The following is a 21,937-nucleotide window of genomic DNA, read 5'->3' as shown; positions in this document are numbered from 1 at the left end:
CCTCTTTATGAGATCTTTTTGATCCGTTAATTGTATGCACTTATGATTATGACTAGGCTTTAAATTCTTCCCTTTCTTTGAATACCAGCCCCCAAGTCTTGCTTAAAACATCTATGGATTTAATTTCGCCTTGAATCTCTTTCACGATAGCTGTACAGCATCATCTTAATGGTTCATCTGATCACATTCATGTATCGTAGATGTCTTGTCACTCACCACATTTCATAAAATCCTCTTTAAACATCAGTCAAGGCACCTTGTTAGCAATTATTGGACTAACTTTTGAAAAAGAAAAATTACACATTGGGAAAATTCTTGTTATTTTTCAGGTCATACGCCTATCTTTTCCAAGTGAATAGGAGAGGTCATTGCCGTTCCGACGAAAACCTGTAATTCCTCTTCCTCTAAGATTGTTTTTTTCATCTATACTGTGGTTTGATCAGTCTAGCTTCAAGTACATTTAGGGATGATGGTTTGGTGCATTAGCATTGCAAGTCTTTTTTTCCTTAGACTTCCTTTAAGCTTCTGTGCCTTAGAATTGGCAATAATCTTAAATTTCTGCAGAACAACACCCCTTCCATCAGAAGTGTGATGACTACCAATACCAGTGACAGTTCTTTTTTTGATTTTTGGCTCAAGGAATCTCTACTTTTGTCAATATTTATCTTTGCTTTGGTATTCCTTACCGTAACACAAAACTGTAGGCGATTTTCCTACAGATAGAACCAGTTTGTATTGATATTTATTTTTCCTCGGATTCTTGTTTGAACAGTGTCATTCCCATACATGACCAGTTGTATGCTCAGAAGTCTATGTTCTCATTTTAGGTTCTCCAAACATAATTTCTTTTTAAATCTGTATGGACTTGATTGTATACTTCCATGTGGTGTGAAGGACTATACCTTTGAGCTTTTACCTGCTATTAGTGTTTTTCCCTTGTCACAGAACCAAAACATATTTCATTACCATGGAAATGTATTTGTATGTGCCTCTGTGGTATAGTGGATAGCATTCCTGACAATGACATATTCAGGAGTCGTCTAGGGTTTGAGCTCATAGGTTCAGATCTTGGTTGTGGTAGTTGGTCCCCCAGTCAACCCAGCTTTTTGTCTACCCCATGGGTTTCGTTGATAAAATGGGTATGTGGGTCAGGCTATCTACCTCTCTATATCTCTGACACCTGTTCCAATTGGAGCAGGCTACGGTATAGATATGTTGCATTAATGAGATGGCCTTAATTAGGACCTCAGTTTCCTATGTTGTCACAGCTAACATATAAATAATAATCCATCTAAAAGAAATCCTATCATTCTCATTCATGCTGTTGCCCTATTGATCTGATTTCTGCTGTCTCCAATGTTATGTGGATGTCTCCCAGCTCCAGTGTTTTGAAGCAACTTAAACTTTCATTTCTCTGATCACCAGTTTAATTTCACTACAGGAGATCAGACAGTGACATCCCTTCTTATACATTTGATGTCGGAGCATCCTCACTGAGAGACTTTTGGGGAAGGTTTTGATAAGGTATGACAAAGGTATCAGATCTTTAAGCCTCCCTTTTGTGTCTCTACTCATCTCCCCATTTCTTACACGTGATGAATCCTCTTGTCCTTACCAATATTGATGGTGTCCTGGGTTCTTTCGTATCTCTTATCGCCTCTCTCTCTCTCTCTCTCTCTCTCTCTCTCTCTCTCTCTCTCTCTCTCTCTCTCTCTCTCTCTCTCTGCAGATGGTGATGACTTAACTCGGCATTCATCACAGTCAAATTTATATGGATAGACTGTCCCAGTGGGAGGGTAGACATATCATGGTCAAGTATATAATGTATTCTCTCCCCGTTGTTACTCGAGAAAACACCTTACGACTTAAACGTTGGTTGGATCATTAATTTCACCACTCAGTAAAGGGGCTGACTTATGGCAGAAAGCCATTATCAAACACTGAACTGAAACTATACAGAAAAAAATTCAGGTCATCATAGATCATTTATTGAGTAATTTCTCTCCTTATTCAAAGTACTTGGCTTGTATTTGTATGGAACAAAGCTCCCAGATGTATGAAACTTCTAGTTTCCCCTTTACTCAAGCCAAACCTAAAGCAAGCTGACGTAACTCATGTTGATTTGAAACCCTAACAACTTCGCTTATTTAGTTCCTTTGGTTTTCCTGTATACCACGTTAATATTAGTTAATTTTCTTCTACCCAGAGTTGGTTACCTCCACTGTACATATTGGTTAGACCACATAGTAACTTGGGCAATTACTGTCACATGATTAGCGTGTGGCCAATAATAGTGGGGCCATTATGTCTTTACAGGCACCGTTAAACTGTACAGCTCGTTACCTACGTCCCCCAAACAGCTATATCACTTCACCCGTTTTCTATGCCTGTTATTAATCAGTAACAAAAAATAAAGCATATTTGTAAAATTACACACTAACACCATATTTAGTTGTCAGTTACTTACATTTTCCTCTATGATGATAATAATTGTACATAAGATTGCTAATTAGATTTAATGGAGTTGGTGTACATAGAACCTGCCGTGTTTATTGTAGGTTAGAGCACCAGTCCCTTTGAATATAGACGTGGTCCTTTAAGATTGGATTGAGAATGTAATATAATGAAATTATTGCTATGGTTATATTAGGTAATATAACTTCATTATATCCTTCAGAATGTTTGAAACTGACTCGAAGGAGAAATGGTATGCGCCTTAATATGTATAATATGCACACTTATCATCGTACATGTATTATGGGGTCATGAAATAATTTGATAAGACCCAACTAGTGATGTCTATTGCCAGAGGAGAAGACGACACACCTTGCAGGTTCGTGGGGTTCGAACCCCACCCCACACACAGAAGTAAAGATTCGTCCATTATTGAAATCCCATGACAACACAAAACGTCCCAGACATTATCCCGTTTGGGATTACTGTCATCACTCGCCGGTGGGGACATACGGGAGGCAGTAGACAGAAGCCACAAGTGGCCACAACCTCGCCATTAGCATAAAAAACATCTGAAAACAGATGTTGGCCAAAGCGCCATCGGCAATGGGATACGTTGCCAATAGGTAAATATTTCGCTCTGATCCTTCCATTCAATTTAAGGATGAAAGGAGACATAAATTTCATCCTCCTGGCTATCCAGTTGTTCTCTGTTGGCGTACGAATTACCCCAATTAAGAATCTGGTTAGTGTATGCGCGGCCATTTGTGTGCGCGCGCAGCTCCAATGGCCGACAGTTAGTTAGGTTGCCCGGGTTTTTTTTTTTAGCATAATAGTTTGCTCAGTCTTCAGCTGAGGGACATGAGGAAGGGAGGTGGTGGCTGGCTGGAGCGCGAGCGTTGGTCGTCATCTGCAAGTAGTAGTGACTTTATACAAGTGAATGCAACGTAATCACCTTTACATCATCATCGCTCGTCCAACATAAATGGAATATCAAGGATCACAGTGCATGGACATTTACTAATGAGTATTTAATATAAAGAAGACTATGATCCAGGAAATATTCTAAGGACGAAGGATATTCTAAGTCTATTGAGGAAGGAAGAGGTGGTTGAAGTCATTCTGGCATCAATATGGCCTCCATCAACAGTTGGTCAATATTACCATCTCTCTCCATCCATCTGTTGGTTTGTAAGTAACAAGGGTAATATGGCATTGTATTATGAGAAAAAAAAGTTCATTTAATTCGTAAGATTTTTATAGAATGTTACAGGTATTTAGGAAAGTGGTTCAATAAGAGAAAAAATAATTCTCGAAGACAAAGTGAGGGAATTTTTGAGTTCATATAATTTACTGTATCTCTCTCTCTCTCTCTCTCTCTCTCTCTCTCTCTCTCTCTCTCTCTCTCTCTCTCTCTCTCTCTCATATGCTTTACTGTATTATCTCTCTCTCTCTCTCTCTCTCTCTCTCTCTCTCTCTCTCTCTCTCTCTCTCTCTCTCTCTCTCTCTCTCTCTCATATGATTTACTGTATTATCTCTCTCTCTCTCTCTCTCTCTCTCTCTCTCTCTCTCTCTCTCTCTCTCTCTCTCTCTCTCTCTCTCTCTCTCTCTCTCTCTCTCTCTCTCATATGATTTACTGTATTATCTCTCTCTCTCTCTCTCTCTCTCTCTCTCTCTCTCTCTCTCTCTCTCTCTCTCTCTCTCTGTAGGAAAGCTAAGCTAGTTCGAGCTAGACGTACGTTTTAGTGTCTAACCAACTTTACATCAGGTGTAGCTTGGACTATGCAACCCACTTTACTAGGTACTTAGAAATAAGTAACTAGAGAACTTCCATTGGCACTATAGTGAAAGTAGGAGTACATACGTGAGTGAGCGTTGCTCTCTACGCGTTTGGCGTGCCATTAATCAAGAGAACACCATGAGGATATAATCCCGTAATTGAACCAAAATTTAATCAAAATCTTAAAATTTTTATGGGTGAAAAAAGTCCCGATGGGCCAATCTTTGCTTTCATGGGCCATTCAAGCAGTGGGAGGTGGTTGTTAATGAGCGGTGACGGTAGTTAACAGGTCTAAAAGCTTATAGTATATAATTTGAATGATGAGGTAGTTACTGTATTTACATGTATTTGGGGAACAATGATTGTATTGAATCCTTGGTGCCATGCAGTGAAAAGAGACCTCATTTACACCATAAGAAATATATATATATATATATATATATATATATATATATATATATATATATATATATGTAGTAATAATAATCATTACAAGTGAGGGTATTTTCTCTTAAGGCTCAGTCCTCTGTTCTTAACTCTACCTCGCTAATGTGGGAAATGGCGAGTATGTATGAAAAAAATACATATATATATATATATATATATATATATATATATATATATATATATATATATATATATATATATATATCACCTCGGGTGAAAGTATGTTATAATCCTCGCTGGATAATCTCGAATCTGAACGTGAGATGGGACATACACAGACACATCCAAGAATACAATACGTCCATTGTGGTCTCTTTTTTTTACCTTTTTTACTTCATAATTTTTTTTCTCGACCGAATTTCTTATAACGCGAATCATCTCCTCACACCGTAGTCGTAATTCGCACTATATATAACCAAAGTCAAGTAGATATGTTGATATGCCTAGGTGAATTTGCTGCTTGGGGTCATATGTAGGTGACATTGAACTTAAGCCTTGCCTAGCGAGCGATCGCTTATATATATATATATATATATATATATATATATATATATATATATATATATATATATATATATATCCCTGGGGATAGGGGAGAAAGAATACTTGCCACGTATTCTCTGCGTGTCCTAGAAGGCGACTAAAAGGGGAGGGAGCGGGGGACTGGAAATCCTCCCCTCTTGTTTTTTTTTTTTTTTTAATTTTCCAAAAGAAGGAACAGAGAAGGGGGCCAGGTGAGGATATTCCCTCAAAGGCCCAGTCCTCTGCTTTTAACGCTACCTCGCTAATGCGGGAAATGGCGAATAGTTTAAAAGAAAGAAGATATATATATATATATATATATATATATATATATATATATATATATATATATATATATATATATATATATCTTTCATACTATTCGCCATTTCCCGCATTAGCGAGGTAGCGTTAAAAGCAGAGGACTGGGCCTTTGAGGGAATATCCTCACATGGCCCCCTTCTCTGTTCCTTCTTTTGGAAATATATATATATATATATATATATATATATATATATATATATATATATATATATATATATATATATATATATGTGTGTGTGTGTGTGTGTACGATATACCAGTGGGCTAAGCACAGCTTCATCAAGGCCTTTTTTCGCACCCAAGGAACCTACCTTACCCTGCTCCTGCGGGAAGCGCAACCACAAAGGCTAAAATCAGAGCTTTTTTAATGGCGGGGTCGTAGGGTTAGATGATAAGGATATACGTAAATATTGACAGTAGAAATATACACTGTAATGCCTACAGGAAAATGGTGTAAGAGCATTGCTCTTACAAACTCCCCATTTTCTTATTATTAAGGGGATTTTTAGGGATTTATCTCGTTGCCCTTTAAGGGAGGGTGGTAATGGGACTTCATTTTAGGTCTTTAAGTCTGAATCGAAATGGTGAGAGAGGCTCTGGACGCTCGTGTAACTACGGGGTCATAACTGAGGTGATCTTACAGTCGTTATGAACCATTTCGGGTCATAATTGAGGTGATTCTTACAGTCGTTATGAACCATTTCGGGTCATAATTGAGGTGATTCTTACAGTCGTTATGAACCATTTCGGGTCATAATTGAGGTGATTCTTACAGTCGTTATGAACCATTTCGGGTCATAATTGAGGTGATTCTTACAGTCGTTATGAACCAATTTGGGTCATAATTGAGGTGATTCTTACAGTCGTTATGAACCATTTGGGTCATAATTGAGGTGATTCTTACAGTCGTTATGAACCATTTTGGGTCATAATTGAGGTGATTCTTACAGTCGTTATGAACCATTTTGGGTCATAATTGAGGTGATTCTTACAGTCGTTATGAACCATTTCGGGTCATAATTGAGGTGATTCTTACAGTCGTTATGAACCATTTTGGGTCATAATTGAGGTGATTCTTACAGTCGTTATGAACCAATTTGGGTCATAATTGAGGTGATTCTTACAGTCGTTATGAACCATTTGGGTCATAATTGAGGTGATTCTTACAGTCGTTATGAACCATTTTGGGTCATAATTGAGGTGATTCTTACAGTCGTTATGAACCATTTTGGGTCATAATTAAGGTGATTCTTACAGTCGTTATGAACCATTTTGGGTCATAATTAAGGTGATTCTTACAGTCGTTATGAACCATTTGGGTCATAATTAAGGTGATTCTTACATCGTTATGAACCATTTTGGGTCATAATTGAGGTGATTCTTACAGTCGTTATGAACCATTTGGGTCATAATTAAGGTGATTCTTACATCGTTATGAACCATTTTGGGTCATAATTGAGGTGATTCTTACAGTCGTTATGAACCATTTTGGGTCATAATTGAGGTGATTCTTACAGTCGTTATGAACCATTTTGGGTCATAATTAAGGTGATTCTTACAGTCGTTATGAACCATTTTGGGTCATAATTAAGGTGATTCTTACAGTCGTTATGAACCATTTGGGTCATAATTAAGGTGATTCTTACATCGTTATGAACCATTTGGGTCATAATTGAGGTGATTCTTACAGTCGTTATGAACCATTTTGGGTCATAATTAAGGTGATTCTTACAGTCGTTATGAACCATTTTGGGTCATAATTAAGGTGATTCTTACAGTCGTTATGAACCATTTGGGTCATAATTAAGGTGATTCTTACATCGTTATGAACCATTTTGGGTCATAATTGAGGTGATTCTTACAGTCGTTATGAACCATTTGGGTCATAATTAAGGTGATTCTTACAGTCGTTATGAACCATTTGGGTCATAATTAAGGTGATTCTTACATCGTTATGAACCATTTTGGGTCATAATTGAGGTGATTCTTACAGTCGTTATGAACCATTTGGGTCATAATTAAGGTGATTCTTACAGTCGTTATGAACCATTTGGGTCATAATTAAGGTGATTCTTACATCGTTATGAACCATTTTGGGTCATAATTGAGGTGATTCTTACAGTCGTTATGAACCATTTGGGTCATAATTAAGGTGATTCTTACAGTCGTTATGAACCATTTTGGGTCATAATTGAGGTGATTCTTACAGTCGTTATGAACCATTTGGGTTGGTCGTTGTGCTTCGAGTTGAGGTGTTGACAACCCCTGTTACACACCACGTCACGTCACATGTTGTCTTCCCCCTATTTCTTCATGCCCCTATTTCTTCATGCCCCTATTTCTTCATGCCCCTATTTCTTCATGCCCCTATTTCTTCATGCCCCTATTTCTTCATGCCTCTATTTCTTCATGTCTCTATTTCTTCATGCCCCTATTTCTTCATGCCCCTATTTCTTCATGCCCCTATTTCTTCATGCCCCTATTTCTTCATGCCCCTGTTTCTTCATGCCCCTATTTCTTCATGCCCCTATTTCTTCATGTCTCTATTTCTTCATGTCTCTATTTCTTCATGTCTCTATTTCTTCATGCCCCTATTTCTTCATGTCTCTATTTCTTCATGTCTCTATTTCTTCATGTCTCTATTTCTTCATGCCCCTATTTCTTCATGCCTCTATTTCTTCATGTCTTTATTTCTTCATGCCCCTATTTCTTCATGCCCCTATTTCTTCATGCCCCTATTTCTTCATGCCCCTATTTCTTCATGTATCTATTTCTTCATGCCCCTATTTCTTCATGCCCCTATTTCTTCATGCCCCTATTTCTTCATGCCCCTATTTCTTCATGCCCCTATTTCTTCATGTCTTTATTTCTTCATGCCCCTATTTCTTCATGCCCCTATTTCTTCATGCCCCTATTTCTTCATGCCCCTATTTCTTCATGTCTCTATTTCTTCATGTCTCTATTTCTTCATGTCTCTATTTCTTCATGCCCCTATTTCTTCATGCCTCTATTTCTTCATGTCTTTATTTCTTCATGCCCCTATTTCTTCATGCCCCTATTTCTTCATGCCCCTATTTCTTCATGCCCCTATTTCTTCATGTATCTATTTCTTCATGCCCCTGTTTCTTCATGCCCCTATTTCTTCATGCCCCTATTTCTTCATGTCTTTATTTCTTCATGCCCCTATTTCTTCATGTCTCTATTTCTTCATGCCCCTATTTCTTCATGCCCCTATTTCTTCATGCCCCTATTTCTCCATGCCCCTATTTCTTCATGCCCCTATTTCTTCATGCCCCTATTTCTCCATGCCCCTATTTCTCCATGCCCCTATTTCTTCATGCCCCTATTTCTTCAACGTCCCTATTTCATCATGCCCCTATTTCTTCGTGCCCCTATTTCTTCATGCCCCTATTTCTTCATGCCTCTATTTCTTCATGCCTCTATTTCTTGATGCCTCTATTTCTTCATGCCTCTATTTCTTCATGCCCCTATTTCTCCATGCCCCTATTTCTTCATGCGCCTATTTCTTCATGCCCCTATTTCTTCATGCCCCTATTTCTCCATGCCCCTATTTCTTCATGTCTCTATTTCTTCATGCCCCTATTTCTCCATGCCCCTATTTCTTCATGCCCCTATTTCTCATGCCCCTATTTCTTCATGCCTCTATTTCTTCATGCCCCTATTTCTTCATGCCCCTATTTCTTCAACGTTCCTATTTCTTCATGCCCCTATTTCTTCATGCCCCTATTCATGCCCCTATTTCTCCATGCCCCTATTTCTTCATGCCCCTATTTCTTCAACGTCCCTATTTCATCATGCCCCTATTTCTTCAACGTCCCTATTTCATCATGCCCCTATTTCTTCAACGTTCCCCCCCCTCCTCCATTTCTCATGGCCTCGCTTTTTCCTCTTTTTTTTAACTACTCTTTGTAGTTGATTCTTTAAATTGTTTTCAGTGATAATAGATTAATTGTAATTATTAGTACTATTATAGTTGCGCCTATTATTATTATAATTATTATTATTATTATTATTATTATTATTATTATCATTATTATTATTATTATTATTATTATTATCATTATTATTATTATCATTATTATTATTATTATTATTATTATCATTATCATTATTATTATTATTATTATTATTATTATTATTATTATTATTATTAATCTTATTATTATCATGTGATGGGAAGGTTATGGTGCACATGTTGTGACACAACCATGTCTTGTGTTTGCTTGTAGTTGTGATGGCTGGTGGCGGGTCAGGGGAGGACGTGGGCGTGGCCCCAGCACGAGGGACGACGGGGCCCCGCGAAGCCATGACGAAAGATCAAGTTTCCATCCCCTTGACCGACGGGTAAGTAGGTCCAGCCACCCGCTCCCTCCCCTTTTAGTCGCCTTCTACGACACGCAGGGAATACGTGGGAAGTATTCTTTCTCCCCTATCCCCAGGGATAATATATATATATATATATATATATATATATATATATATATATATATATATATATATATATATATATATATATTTTTTTTTTTTCCAAAAGAAGGAACAGAGAAGGGGGCCAGGTGAGGATATTCCCTCAGAGGCCCAGTCCTCTGTTCTTAACGCTACCTTGCTAATGCGGGAAATGGCGAATAGTTTGAAAGAAAAAAAGATATATATATATATATATATATATATATATATATATATATATATATATATATATATATATATATATATATATATATTCCTATAAGTCCACGAGGAAAATGAAACACGGTAAGTTCCCAAGTGCACTTTCGGGTAATAATCACATCATCAGGGGAGAGACAAGAGAGAAATATAACAGTCAGTTGATATACTGACTTTGTCTCTTCGATGTATATCAACTGACTTGTATTCCTCTCTTGTGTCTCCCCTGATGATGTGATTATTACACGAAAGTGCACCTGGGAACTTATCGTGTTTCATTTTCCCCGTGGACTCATACGAATATACTTGCTCACGCGCAAAATTGTGATCCTTTCCAATATATATATATATATATATATATATATATATATATATATATATATATATATATATATATATAGATAGATAGATAGATAGATAGATAGACAGATAGATAGATATATAGATAGATAGATAAGGGGTTATATCCTCTTCCGAGATAATTAGTCTCTGGTTTAACCCCTTCATCATAAGCGGGATAATTATCCTGGTCGTTTGGGGTCATATTAGCATACCCGGAAGCTGATTAGCACACACACACACACACACACACACACACGGAAGTGGATAGGCCATACGTCACAGACCGTTGGTGTAACGGTGTGTGACGGGGCGCCCACTCACACCTTGCTCTATCCGTCACCGTGTGACGGTGTACACACACCGTTACCGTTGTTACTACTTCCCTAATTACCTCGTCAAGAGCTGTTAGTTGTCAGTTCACGTTAGATGTGGTTTAGAACATGTAAACCAACTGGTTTTATTCCCAGCGCCTATCCACAGGTCTTGACCACTAACCTGTCTCCTATCCACAGGTCTTGACCACTAACCTGTCTCCTATCCACAGGTCCTGACCACTAACCTGTCTCCTATCCACAGGTCTTGACCACTAACCTGTCTCCTATCCACAGGTCTTGACCACTAACTTGTCTCCTATCCACGGGTCTTGACCACTAACCTGTCTCCTATCCACAGGTCTTGACCACTAACCTGTCTCCTATCCACAGGTCTTGACCACTAACCTGTCTCCTATCCACAGGTCCTGACCACTAACCTGTCTCCTATCCACAGGTCTTGACCACTAACCTGTCTCCTATCCACAGGTCTTGACCACTAACCTGTCTCCTATCCACAGGTCCTGACCACTAACCTGTCTCCTATCCACAGGTCTTGACCACTAACCTGTCTCCTATCCACAGGTCTTGACCACTAACCTGTCTCCTATCCACAGGTCTTGACCACTAACCTGTCTCCTATCCACAGGTCTTGACCACTAACCTGTCTCCTATCCACAGGTCTTGACCACTAACATGTCTCCTATCCACAGGTCCTGACCACTAACCTGTCTCCTATCCACAGGTCCTGACCACTAACCTGTCTCCTATCCACAGGTCTTGACCACTAACCTGTCTCCTATCCACAGGTCCTGACCACTAACCTGTCTCCTATCCACAGGTCTTGACCACTAACCTGTCTCCTATCCACAGGTCTTGACCACTAACCTGTCTCCTATCCACAGGTCTTGACCACTAACCTGTCTCCTATCCACAGGTCCTGACCACTAACCTGTCTCCTATCCACAGGTCTTGACCACTAACCTGTCTCCTATCCACAGGTCCTGACCACTAACCTGTCTCCTATCCACAGGTCTTGACCACTAACCTGTCTCCTATCCACAGGTCCTGACCACTAACCTGTCTCCTATCCACAGGTCTTGACCACTAACCTGTCTCCTATCCACAGGTCCTGACCACTAACCTGTCTCCTATCCACAGGTCTTGACCACTAACCTGTCTCCTATCCACAGGTCCTGACCACTAACCTGTCTCCTATCCACAGGTCTTGACCACTAACCTGTCTCCTATCCACAGGTCTTGACCACTAACCTGTCTCCTATCCACAGGTCTTGACCACTAACCTGTCTCCTATCCACAGAGCCTGACCACTAACCTGTCTCCTATCCACAGGTCTTGACCACTAACCTGTCTCCTATCCACAGGTCCTGACCACTAACCTGTCTCCTATCCACAGGTCCTGACCACTAACCTGTCTCCTATCCACAGGTCCTGACCACTAACCTGTCTCCTATCCACAGGTCCTGACCACTAACCTGTCTCCTATCCACAGGTCCTGACCACTAACCTGTCTCCTATCCACAGGTCCTGACCACTAACCTGTCTCCTATCCACAGGTCCTGACCACTAACCTGTCTCCTATCCACAGGTCCTGACCACGAACCTGTCTCCTATCCACAGGTCTTGACCACTAACCTGTCTCCTATCCACAGGTCTTGGCCACTAACCTGTCTCCTATCCACAGGTCGCTGGTCGGGGTTGTGGGCCCGGCTCTGGCGGCGGTGATGGTCGGGATAGGCCTGTGGATAGGCGTCGTTTTCTACCTAAGTAGACCCACACAGGTCTGGAAAAAGAAGTAAGTCATTCTGTGTCTCCCATAAGTCATTTTGGTTCTCCCATAAGTCATTCAGCTTCCCCAAGTCATGTCAGGTGTGACTAAGTCATTCTGGGTCTTCCTAAGTCATTCTTAGTCTCCTTAAGTCATTCTAGGCCTCCTTAAGTCATTTTGAGTCTCCTTAAGTCATTCTGGGTCTCCCACAAGTCATTCTTAGTCTCCTTAAGTCATTCTTAGTCTCCTTAATTCATTTTGAGTCTCCCTAAGTCATTCTTAGTCTCCTTAAGTCATTCTAGGCCTCCCTAAGTCATTCTTAGTCTCCTTAAGTCATTCTAGGCCTCCTTAAGTCATTTTGAGTCTCCTTAAGTCATTCTGGGTCTCCCACAAGTCATTCTGGGTCTCCCTAAGTCGTTCTTAGTCTCCTTAAGTCATTTTGAGTCTCCCTAAGTCATTCTTAGTCTCCTTGAGTCATTCTGGGTCTCCCTAAGTCATTCTTAAGTCTCCTTAAGTCATTCTGGGTCTCCCACAAGTCATTCTGGGTCTCCCTAAGTCATTCTTAAGTCTCCTTAAGTCATTCTAGGTCTACCTAAGTCATTCTTAGTCTCCTTAAGTCATTCTTCGTCTCCCTAAGTCATTCTTAGTCTCCTTAAGTCATTCTTAGTCTCCTTGAGTCATTCTGGGCCTCCCTAAGTCATTTTGAGTCTCCCAAAGTCATTCTGGGTCTCCCACAAGTCATTTTGAGTCTCCCTAAGTCATTCTGGGTCTCCCACAAGTCATTTTGAGTCTCCCTAAGTCATTCTTAGTCTCCTTGAGTCATTCTGGGCCTCCCTAAGTCATTTTGAGTCTCCCAAAGTCATTCTGAGTCTCCCTAAGTCATTCTTAAGTCTCCTTAAGTCATTCTGGGTCTTCCTAAGTCATTCTTAAGTCTCCTTAAGTCATTCTGGGTCTTCCTAAGACATTCTTAAGTCTCCTTAAGTCATTCTGGGTCTTCCTAAGTCATTCTTAAGTCTCCTTAAGTCATTCTGGGTCTCCCTAAGTCATTTTGAGTCTCCCTAAGTCATTCTTAGTCTCCTTAAGTCATTCTGGGTCTCCCTAAGTCATTTTGAGTCTCCCTAAGTCATTCTTAGTCTCCTTAAGTCATTCTGGGTCTCCCTAAGTCATTCTTAAGTCTCCTTAAGTCATTCTGGGTCTTCCTAAGTCATTTTGAGTCTCCCTAAGTCATTCTTAGTCTCCTTAAGTCATTTTGGGCCTCCCTAAGTCATTCTGGGTCTCCGTTTTAATTCAAGTCTATTTAAGTCCTTATGGGTCCCCCCTGAGTCATTCTTTTTCTCCCTTAAGTCATTCTGGATATCTTCTTTAAGTCATGTATGTCCTTTTTTGAGTCACTCTGTATCTCATTTAAGGTATTTTTGTGTCTTCTTTAAGTCATTCTGTGTCCTGTTTTAATCTGTCTCTGTGTCTCTGTGTCTCCTTCAGTCTGTGGGATTTGCCCAGCGCATGATTGGAATTAATCATGATTAGAATAATCGTGATTGGTAATGATTATATTAATCTCTCATGTATCATATTGGACTTAGAAATTATCTTTAAGGCTCACTTTAGTATCTTTTAAGGGTCACTTTAGTATCTTTTAAGGCTCACTTTAGTATCTTTTAAGGGTCACTTTAGTATCTTTTAAGGGTCACTTTCGTATCTTTTAAGGGTTACTTTAGTATCTTTTAAGGGTCACTTTAGTACCTTTTAAGGTTCACTTTAGTATCTTTTAAGGCTCACTTTAGTATCTTTTAAGGCTCACTTTAGTATCTTTTAAGGCTCACTTTAGTATCTTTTAAGGCTCACTTTAGTATCTTTTAAGGCTCACTTTAGTATCTTTTAAGGGTCACTTTAGTACCTTTTAAGGGTCACTAGTATATTTTAAAGCTCACTTTAGTATCTTTTAAGGCTCCTTTTAATATCTTTTAAGAGCCAATTTAGTGGTTAAATCCCTTTAATTTTTTTTTGTCATATGAGCTTGCGTGGTGTAAGGGTTAGCATAGGTGACTGTGAACCATTCGGGCACAGGTTCGAACCCTGGAGCAAGAAGAGTCTGCCGTGCATTATTAGAACTGGACCACCAGCACCATGCAGTCGCCAACTCATTGTTTTAGTAGTAATGGCCCTTTAGTGTAATTAGGTGATTACAGTTCGCAATTCTCGTAATGTAATTAGGTAATTACCGTTACCACACTCCGGACAATGAAGGGACGAATAGATTTGCGAATGGGATTATTTCATATGTAAAGCAAACGTAATCTAGAGTTAATTACTTGAATTATTGTGGGGATGTGTTGACATTTGTACAATATTGTTGATTTCTTTATATATATATATATATATATATATATATATATATATATATATATATATATATATATATATATATATATATATATATATATTATCCTATGAGTCCACAGGGAAAATGGAACACGATAAAATCCTAAGTGCACTTTCGTGTGATAATCACATCATCAGGGGAGACACAAGAGAAATTTAAGTCAGTTGATATGCAACGAAGAGACGTAGCTAGGACGCCATTTGGTGTTTTGAAATGGTTTGGGCACATGGAGAGAATGAGTGAGGAAAGATTGACCAAGAGGATATATGTGTCGGAGGTGGAGGGAACGAGGAGAAGAGGGAGACCAAATTGGAGGTGGAAAGATGGAGTGAAAAAGATTTTGTGTGATCGGGGCCTGAACATGCAGGAGGGTGAAAGGAGGGCAAGGAATAGAGTGAATTGGAGCGATGTGGTATACCGGGGCTGACGTGCTGTCAGTGGATTGAATCAAGGCATGTGAAGCGTCTGGGGTAAACCATGGAAAGCTGTGTAGGTATGTATATTTGCGTGTGTGGACGTATGTATATACATGTGTATGGGGGGGGGGTTGGGCCATTTCTTTCGTCTGTTTCCTTGCGCTACCTCGCAAACGCGGGAGACAGCGACAAAGCAAAAAAAAAAAAAAAAAAAAAAAAAAAAAAATATATATATATATATATATATATATATATATATATATATATATATATATATATATATATATATATCTTTTTTTCTTTCAAACTATTCGCCATTTCCCGCGTTAGCGAGTTAGCGTTAAGAACAGAGGACTGGGCCTTTTATGGAATATCCTCACCTGGCCCCCTTCTCTGTTCCTTCTTTTGGAAAATCGTAAAAAAAAAAAACCGAGAGGGGAGGATTTCCAGCCCCCCGCTCCCTTCCCTTTTAGTCGCCTTCTACGACACGCAGGGAATACGTGGGAAGTATTCTTTCTCCCCTATCACCAGGGATAATATATATATATATATATATATATATATATATATATATATATATATATATATATATATATATATATTATATTATATTATCCTATGAGTCCACGGGGAAAATGAAACACGATAAAATCCCAAGTGCATTTTCGTGTGATAATCACATCATCAGGGGAGACACGAGAGAGAAATTTAAGTCAGTTGATATGCAACGAAGAGACGTAGCTAGGACGCCATTTGGTAAACATATATATATATATATATATATATATATATATATATATATATATATATATATATATATATATATATATTGTATAGTGTCATTAATTGCTCCCTTCCTTTAGTATTGTGTGATAATACTTATGTAAGTGTTAAGTGGCTCGCCCTCACGCCACTTACACTGTAACAAGGTGTTTAGCTGATTAACATACTTATTGTTAATTGAACTCCAGCGGTCATGGAACTATTCTCAGGGGGGGGGGGAAATAAAGGGGTGGAAAGGCATCTTCCTTTATGAAGAATATTGAACCCCATATGAGCCTTTTAGGAGAATATTCCACCCCATATGAGCCTTTTAGGAGAATATTCAACCCCATATGAGCCTTTTAGGAGAATATTCCACCCCATATGAGCCTTTTAGGAGAATATTCAACCCCATATGAGCCTTTTAGGAGAATATTCAACCCCATATGAGCCTTTTAGGAGAATATTCAACCCCATATGAGCCTTTTAGGAGAATATTCAACCCCATATGAGCTTTTAGGAGAATATTCAACCCCATATGAGCCTTTTAGGAGAATATTCAACCCCATATGAGCCTTTTAGGAGAATATTCAACCCCATATGAGCCTTTTAGGAGAATATTCAACCCCATATGAGCCTTTTAGGAGAATATTCAACCCCATATGAGCCTTTTAGGAGAATATTCAACCCCATATGAGCCTTTTAGGAGAATATTCAACCCCATATGAGCCTTTTAGGAGAATATTCAACCCCATATGAGCCTTTTAGGAGAATATTCAACCCCATATGAGCCTTTTAGGAGAATATTTAACCCCATATGAGCCTTTTAGGAGAATATTCAACCCCATATGAGCCTTTTAGGAGAATATTCAACCCCATATGAGCCTTTTAGGAGAATATTCAACCCCATATGAGCCTTTTAGGAGAATATTCAACCCCATATGAGCCTTTTAGGAGAATATTTAACCCCATATGAGCCTTTTAGGAGAATATTCAACCCCATATGAGCCTTTTAGGAGAATATTCAACCCCATATGAGCCTTTTAGGAGAATATTCAACCCCATATGAGCCTTTTAGGAGAATATTCAACCCCATATGAGCCTTTTAGGAGAATATTCAACCCCATATGAGCCTTTAGGGAGAATATTTAACCCATTTATGAACCTTTAGGGAGAATATTCCAGGGCCTTAAAGGGGGTTTATCTTATAAGGTGTTTCTTTGGGGTTGACTTACCCCCATATGAGTCTCTGGGGAGTGTATGTTAAAGTGTTTAAGAACTGAACCCCACTTTGAGCCTTTAGGGAGAATATTCAACCCTTTTGTGAGCCTTTAGGGTGAATGTTTAACCCTTTTATGAGCCTTTAGGGAGAATATTTAACCCTTTTATGAGCCTTTAGGGAAAATATTTAACCCCATATGAACCTTTATGAAGAATATTTAACCCCATATGAACCTTTATGAAGAATATTTAACCCCATATGAACCTTTATGAAGAATATTTAACCCCATATGAACCTTTATGAAGAATATTTAACCCCATATGAACCTTTATGAAGAATATTTAACCTCATATGAACCTTTATAAAGAATATTTAACCCAATATGAACCTTTATGAAGAATATTTAACCCCATATGAACCTTTATGAAGAATATTTAACCCGATATGAACCTTTATGAAGAATATTTAACCCCATAAGAACCTTTATGAAGAATATTTAACCCCATATGAACCTTTATGAAGAATATTGAACCCCGTATGAGCCTTTATGAAGAATATTTAACCCCAGATGAACCTTTATGAAGAATATTTAACCCCATATGAACCTTTATGAAGAATATTGAACTTATGAGCCTATATGAAGAATATTGAACCCCATATGAGTTTTAGGAGAATATTTAACCCCATATGAACCTTTATGAAGAATATTTAACCCCATATGAGCCTTTATGAAGAATATTTAACCCCATATGAACCTTTATGAAGAATATTTAACCCCTATATGAGCCTTTGGGAAAGGTATTCAACCCCTTATAGGCCTTTGGGAAGAATATTTTAGATATTTACCCCATAAGCCCATTTTAGGAAGTTAGATTATTGAAGTATTTAACTTCATACCTCCGTTTTGAAAGAGCATTTAAAGTATTTAGATCTCTATGACCCTTTTTAGGATGTTTAAAGTATTTAACCCCACATGGCCCCTTAGGGAGAGTATTTTAAGTATGTAACCCCATTTATGGCTTTAGTTAGACGATTTTAAGTCTGCAGAGTGAAAATTTAAGGTAAGCTAATGGTATATTTTTTATCAGTGGCTTAATACCTAAATGGATCAGCTTAGATTAATGGATTATAGTGGATCAGCGTGATTGGATATTTAGTGGATCAGTAAGCCAATGTGGATTAGCGGATCGACATGGATCAGCGGATTAATGTAGATGAGTGGATCAGTGTGGATCACCAGATTAATGTGGATCACCGTAAAGCGAAGGATTAGCATGGATCAATAGGCCAGTGTGGATCACTGGGTTAACGTGGATCGTCAGATTAGGTGTGGATCAGCTGATAAGTGGATCACTGTGGATCAGCATCGTAAATGTCGATTAATGGATCATTATAAACGGGTTTATGATTTAATCATGGGTTAAATGTGGATCATTGAATCAGCAAGGATCAACGAGTCTCAGTGTATCAACAAGTCTGTGGATCAACGAATGATTGTGGTTCAACGATTCTCCGTGGATCAACAAATGATTGTGGTTCAACGATTCTCCGTGGATCAACAAATGATTGTGGTTCAACGATTCTCCGTGGATCAACGAATGATTGTGGTTCAACGATTCTCCGTGGATCAACGAATGACTGTGGTTCAACGATTCACCGTGGATCAACGAATGACTAGATCAACGATTCATCGTGGATCAACGAATGACTAGATCAACGATTCATCGTGGATCAACGAGTGACTGTGGTTCAACGATTCACCGTGAATCAACGAATGACTGTGATTCAACTATTGACCATGCATCAACGAATCACCGTAGATCAACGAATGACTGTAGATCAACGATTCACCGTGGATCAACGAATGATTGTGGTTCAACGATTCTCTGTGGATCAACGAATGACTGGATCAATGATTCATCGTGGATCAACGAATGACTGGAGATCAACGATTCACCATGGATCAACGAATGACTGGAGATCAACGATTCACCGTGGATCAACGAAGGAATGTAGATCAACGATTCACCATGGATCAACTAATGACTGGAGATCAACGATTCACCGTGGATCAACGAATGACTGGACCAACGATTCACCGTGGATCAACGAATGACTGTGGTTCAACGATTCACCATGGATCAACTAATGACTGGAGATCAACGATTCACCGTGGATCAACGAATGACTGGACCAACGATTCACCGTGGATCAACGAATGACTGTGGTTCAACGATTCACCATGGATCAACTAATGACTGGAGATCAACGATTCACCGTGGATCAACGAAGGAATGTAGATCAACGATTCACCATGGATCAACGAATGACTGGAGATCAACGATTCACCGTGGATCAACGAATGACTGGACCAACGATTCACCGTGGATCAACGAATGACTGTGGTTCAACGATTCACCATGGATCAACTAATGACTGGAGATCAACGATTCACCGTGGATCAACGAATGACTGTGGTTCAACGATTCACCATGGATCAACGAATGACTGGACCAACGATTCGCCGTGGATCAACGAATGACTGTGGTTCAACGAATGATTGTGGTTCAACGATTCACCGTGGATCAACGAATGACTGTAGATCAACGAATGATTGTGGTTAAACGATTCACCGTGGATCAACCAATGAATGTAGATCAACGATTCACCGTGGATCAACGAATGACTGTGGTTCAACGATTCACTGTGGATCAACGAATGATGGTAGATCAACGATTCACCGTGGATCAACGAATGACTGTGGTTCAACGATTCACCGTGGATCAACGAATGAATGTAGATCAACGATTCACCATGGATCAACGAATGAGTGGTTCAACGATTCACCATGAATGACTGTAGTTCAACACCTTGGATCAACGAATGATTGTGGTTCAACGATTAACCATGGATCAACGAATCACCGAAGATCAACGAATGACTGGTTCAATGATTCACCGTGGATCAACGAATCACTGTCAGCAAATGTGGGTCAACGAATGATTGTGGTTCAACGATTAACCATGGATCAACGAATGATTTGTGTTTCTACGAATCTTCATGGATTAACGAATGACTGTGGCTCAACAATTCACCGTGGATCAACGAATGACTGTAGATCAACGATTCACCGTGGATCAACGAATCACTGTGGATCAACGAATCATTATGGTTCGTCGCATCATAGTGGATCAAAGAATCTCCCTGGATTAATGAATCATTGTAGGTCAACGAATCACTGTGGATCAACGAAACACCATGGATTAATGGGGACCAAGGGGTCAACGTGGATTAATGGATTAATCTCGTGAAATTCCATTAGAATTGAAGGCATCGACTGTCCCAGGTATGTAATTAAGGTAATTAAGAAGCATATATATATATATATATATATATATATATATATATATATATATATATTTTTTTTTTTTTTTATACTATTTGCCATTTCCCGCGTCAGCGAGGTAGCGTTAAGAACAAAGGACTGGGCCTTTGAGGGAATATCCTCACCTGGACCCCTTTTCTGTTCCTTCTTTTGGAAAATTAAAAAAAAAAAAGAGAGAGGGGAGAATTTCCAGCCACCCGCTCCCTCCCCTTTTAGTCGCCTTCTACGACATGCAGGGAATACGTGGCAAGTATTCTTTCTCCCCTATCCCCAGGGATATATATATATATATATATATATATATATATATATATATATATATATATATATATATATATGTTATTTTCTATGTATTCATTTATTATACTTTGTCGCTGTCTCCCGCGTTAGCGAGGTAGCGCAAGGAAACAAACGAAAGAATGGCCCAACCCACCCACAGTATACATGTATATACATACACGCACATATACATACCTATACATTTCAATGTAAAAATACATATACATGCATAGATAATTGCATACATACACATGTATATATTCATACTTGCTGCCTTCAGCCATTCTCGTCGCCACCATCGCTCTAGGAAAAAACAACAAAGTCCATATATATATATATATATATATATATATATATATATATATATATATGGGGAGGGTGTTGTTATTCCATGTGTGGCGAGGTGGCGATGGGAATGAATAAAGGCAGTCAGTATAAATTATGTACATGGGTATATATGTATATGTCTGTGTGTGTATATATATATGTATACATTGAGATGTATAGGTATATATATATATATGTGCTGTGTGTGTGGACGTGTATGTATATACAAGTGTGTGTGGGTGGGTTGGGCCATTCTTTCGTCTGTTTCCTTGCGCTACCTCGCTAACGCGGGAGACAGCGACAAAGTATAATAAATAATAGAATATATATATACACATATTCCACCATATTTATAGCTGTTCCTCGTCTGTAGCTCCCACAGGAGGACTAACCTGGTGGAGACGTTGGCGGATACTGTGGAGCGAGGCGTGGCGCAGCAGGCACAGAAGCAGTCTTCTCCTGGCGCACCACCGCCACAGCAGAAGGCCAAACACCCGCACCAATGGGG

General features: G+C 39.1%; 1 protein-coding gene across 1 annotated transcript in view; it reads left to right on the top strand.

Moving 5' to 3' along the window:
- The window catches only part of LOC139767580 (uncharacterized), a 76,963-nt gene that overhangs the window by 53,565 nt on the left and 1,461 nt on the right, over positions 1-21,937 (top strand). Inside the window, exons 5-7 of the mRNA XM_071697013.1 lie at positions 9,778-9,892; positions 12,572-12,682; positions 21,803-21,937. The exon at positions 21,803-21,937 is cut by the window's right edge and continues 1,461 nt beyond it. Of these exons, the coding sequence (XP_071553114.1) occupies positions 9,778-9,892; positions 12,572-12,682; positions 21,803-21,937 (361 nt within the window). The remainder of the gene's footprint in view (positions 1-9,777; positions 9,893-12,571; positions 12,683-21,802) is intronic.

This window comes from Panulirus ornatus, chromosome 62 (assembly GCF_036320965.1).
Source record: "Panulirus ornatus isolate Po-2019 chromosome 62, ASM3632096v1, whole genome shotgun sequence".
Lineage (NCBI taxonomy): Eukaryota > Metazoa > Arthropoda > Malacostraca > Decapoda > Palinuridae > Panulirus > Panulirus ornatus.
Note: the sequence above shows the minus strand (reverse complement) of the source record. Positions and strands in the feature narration are given on the sequence as shown.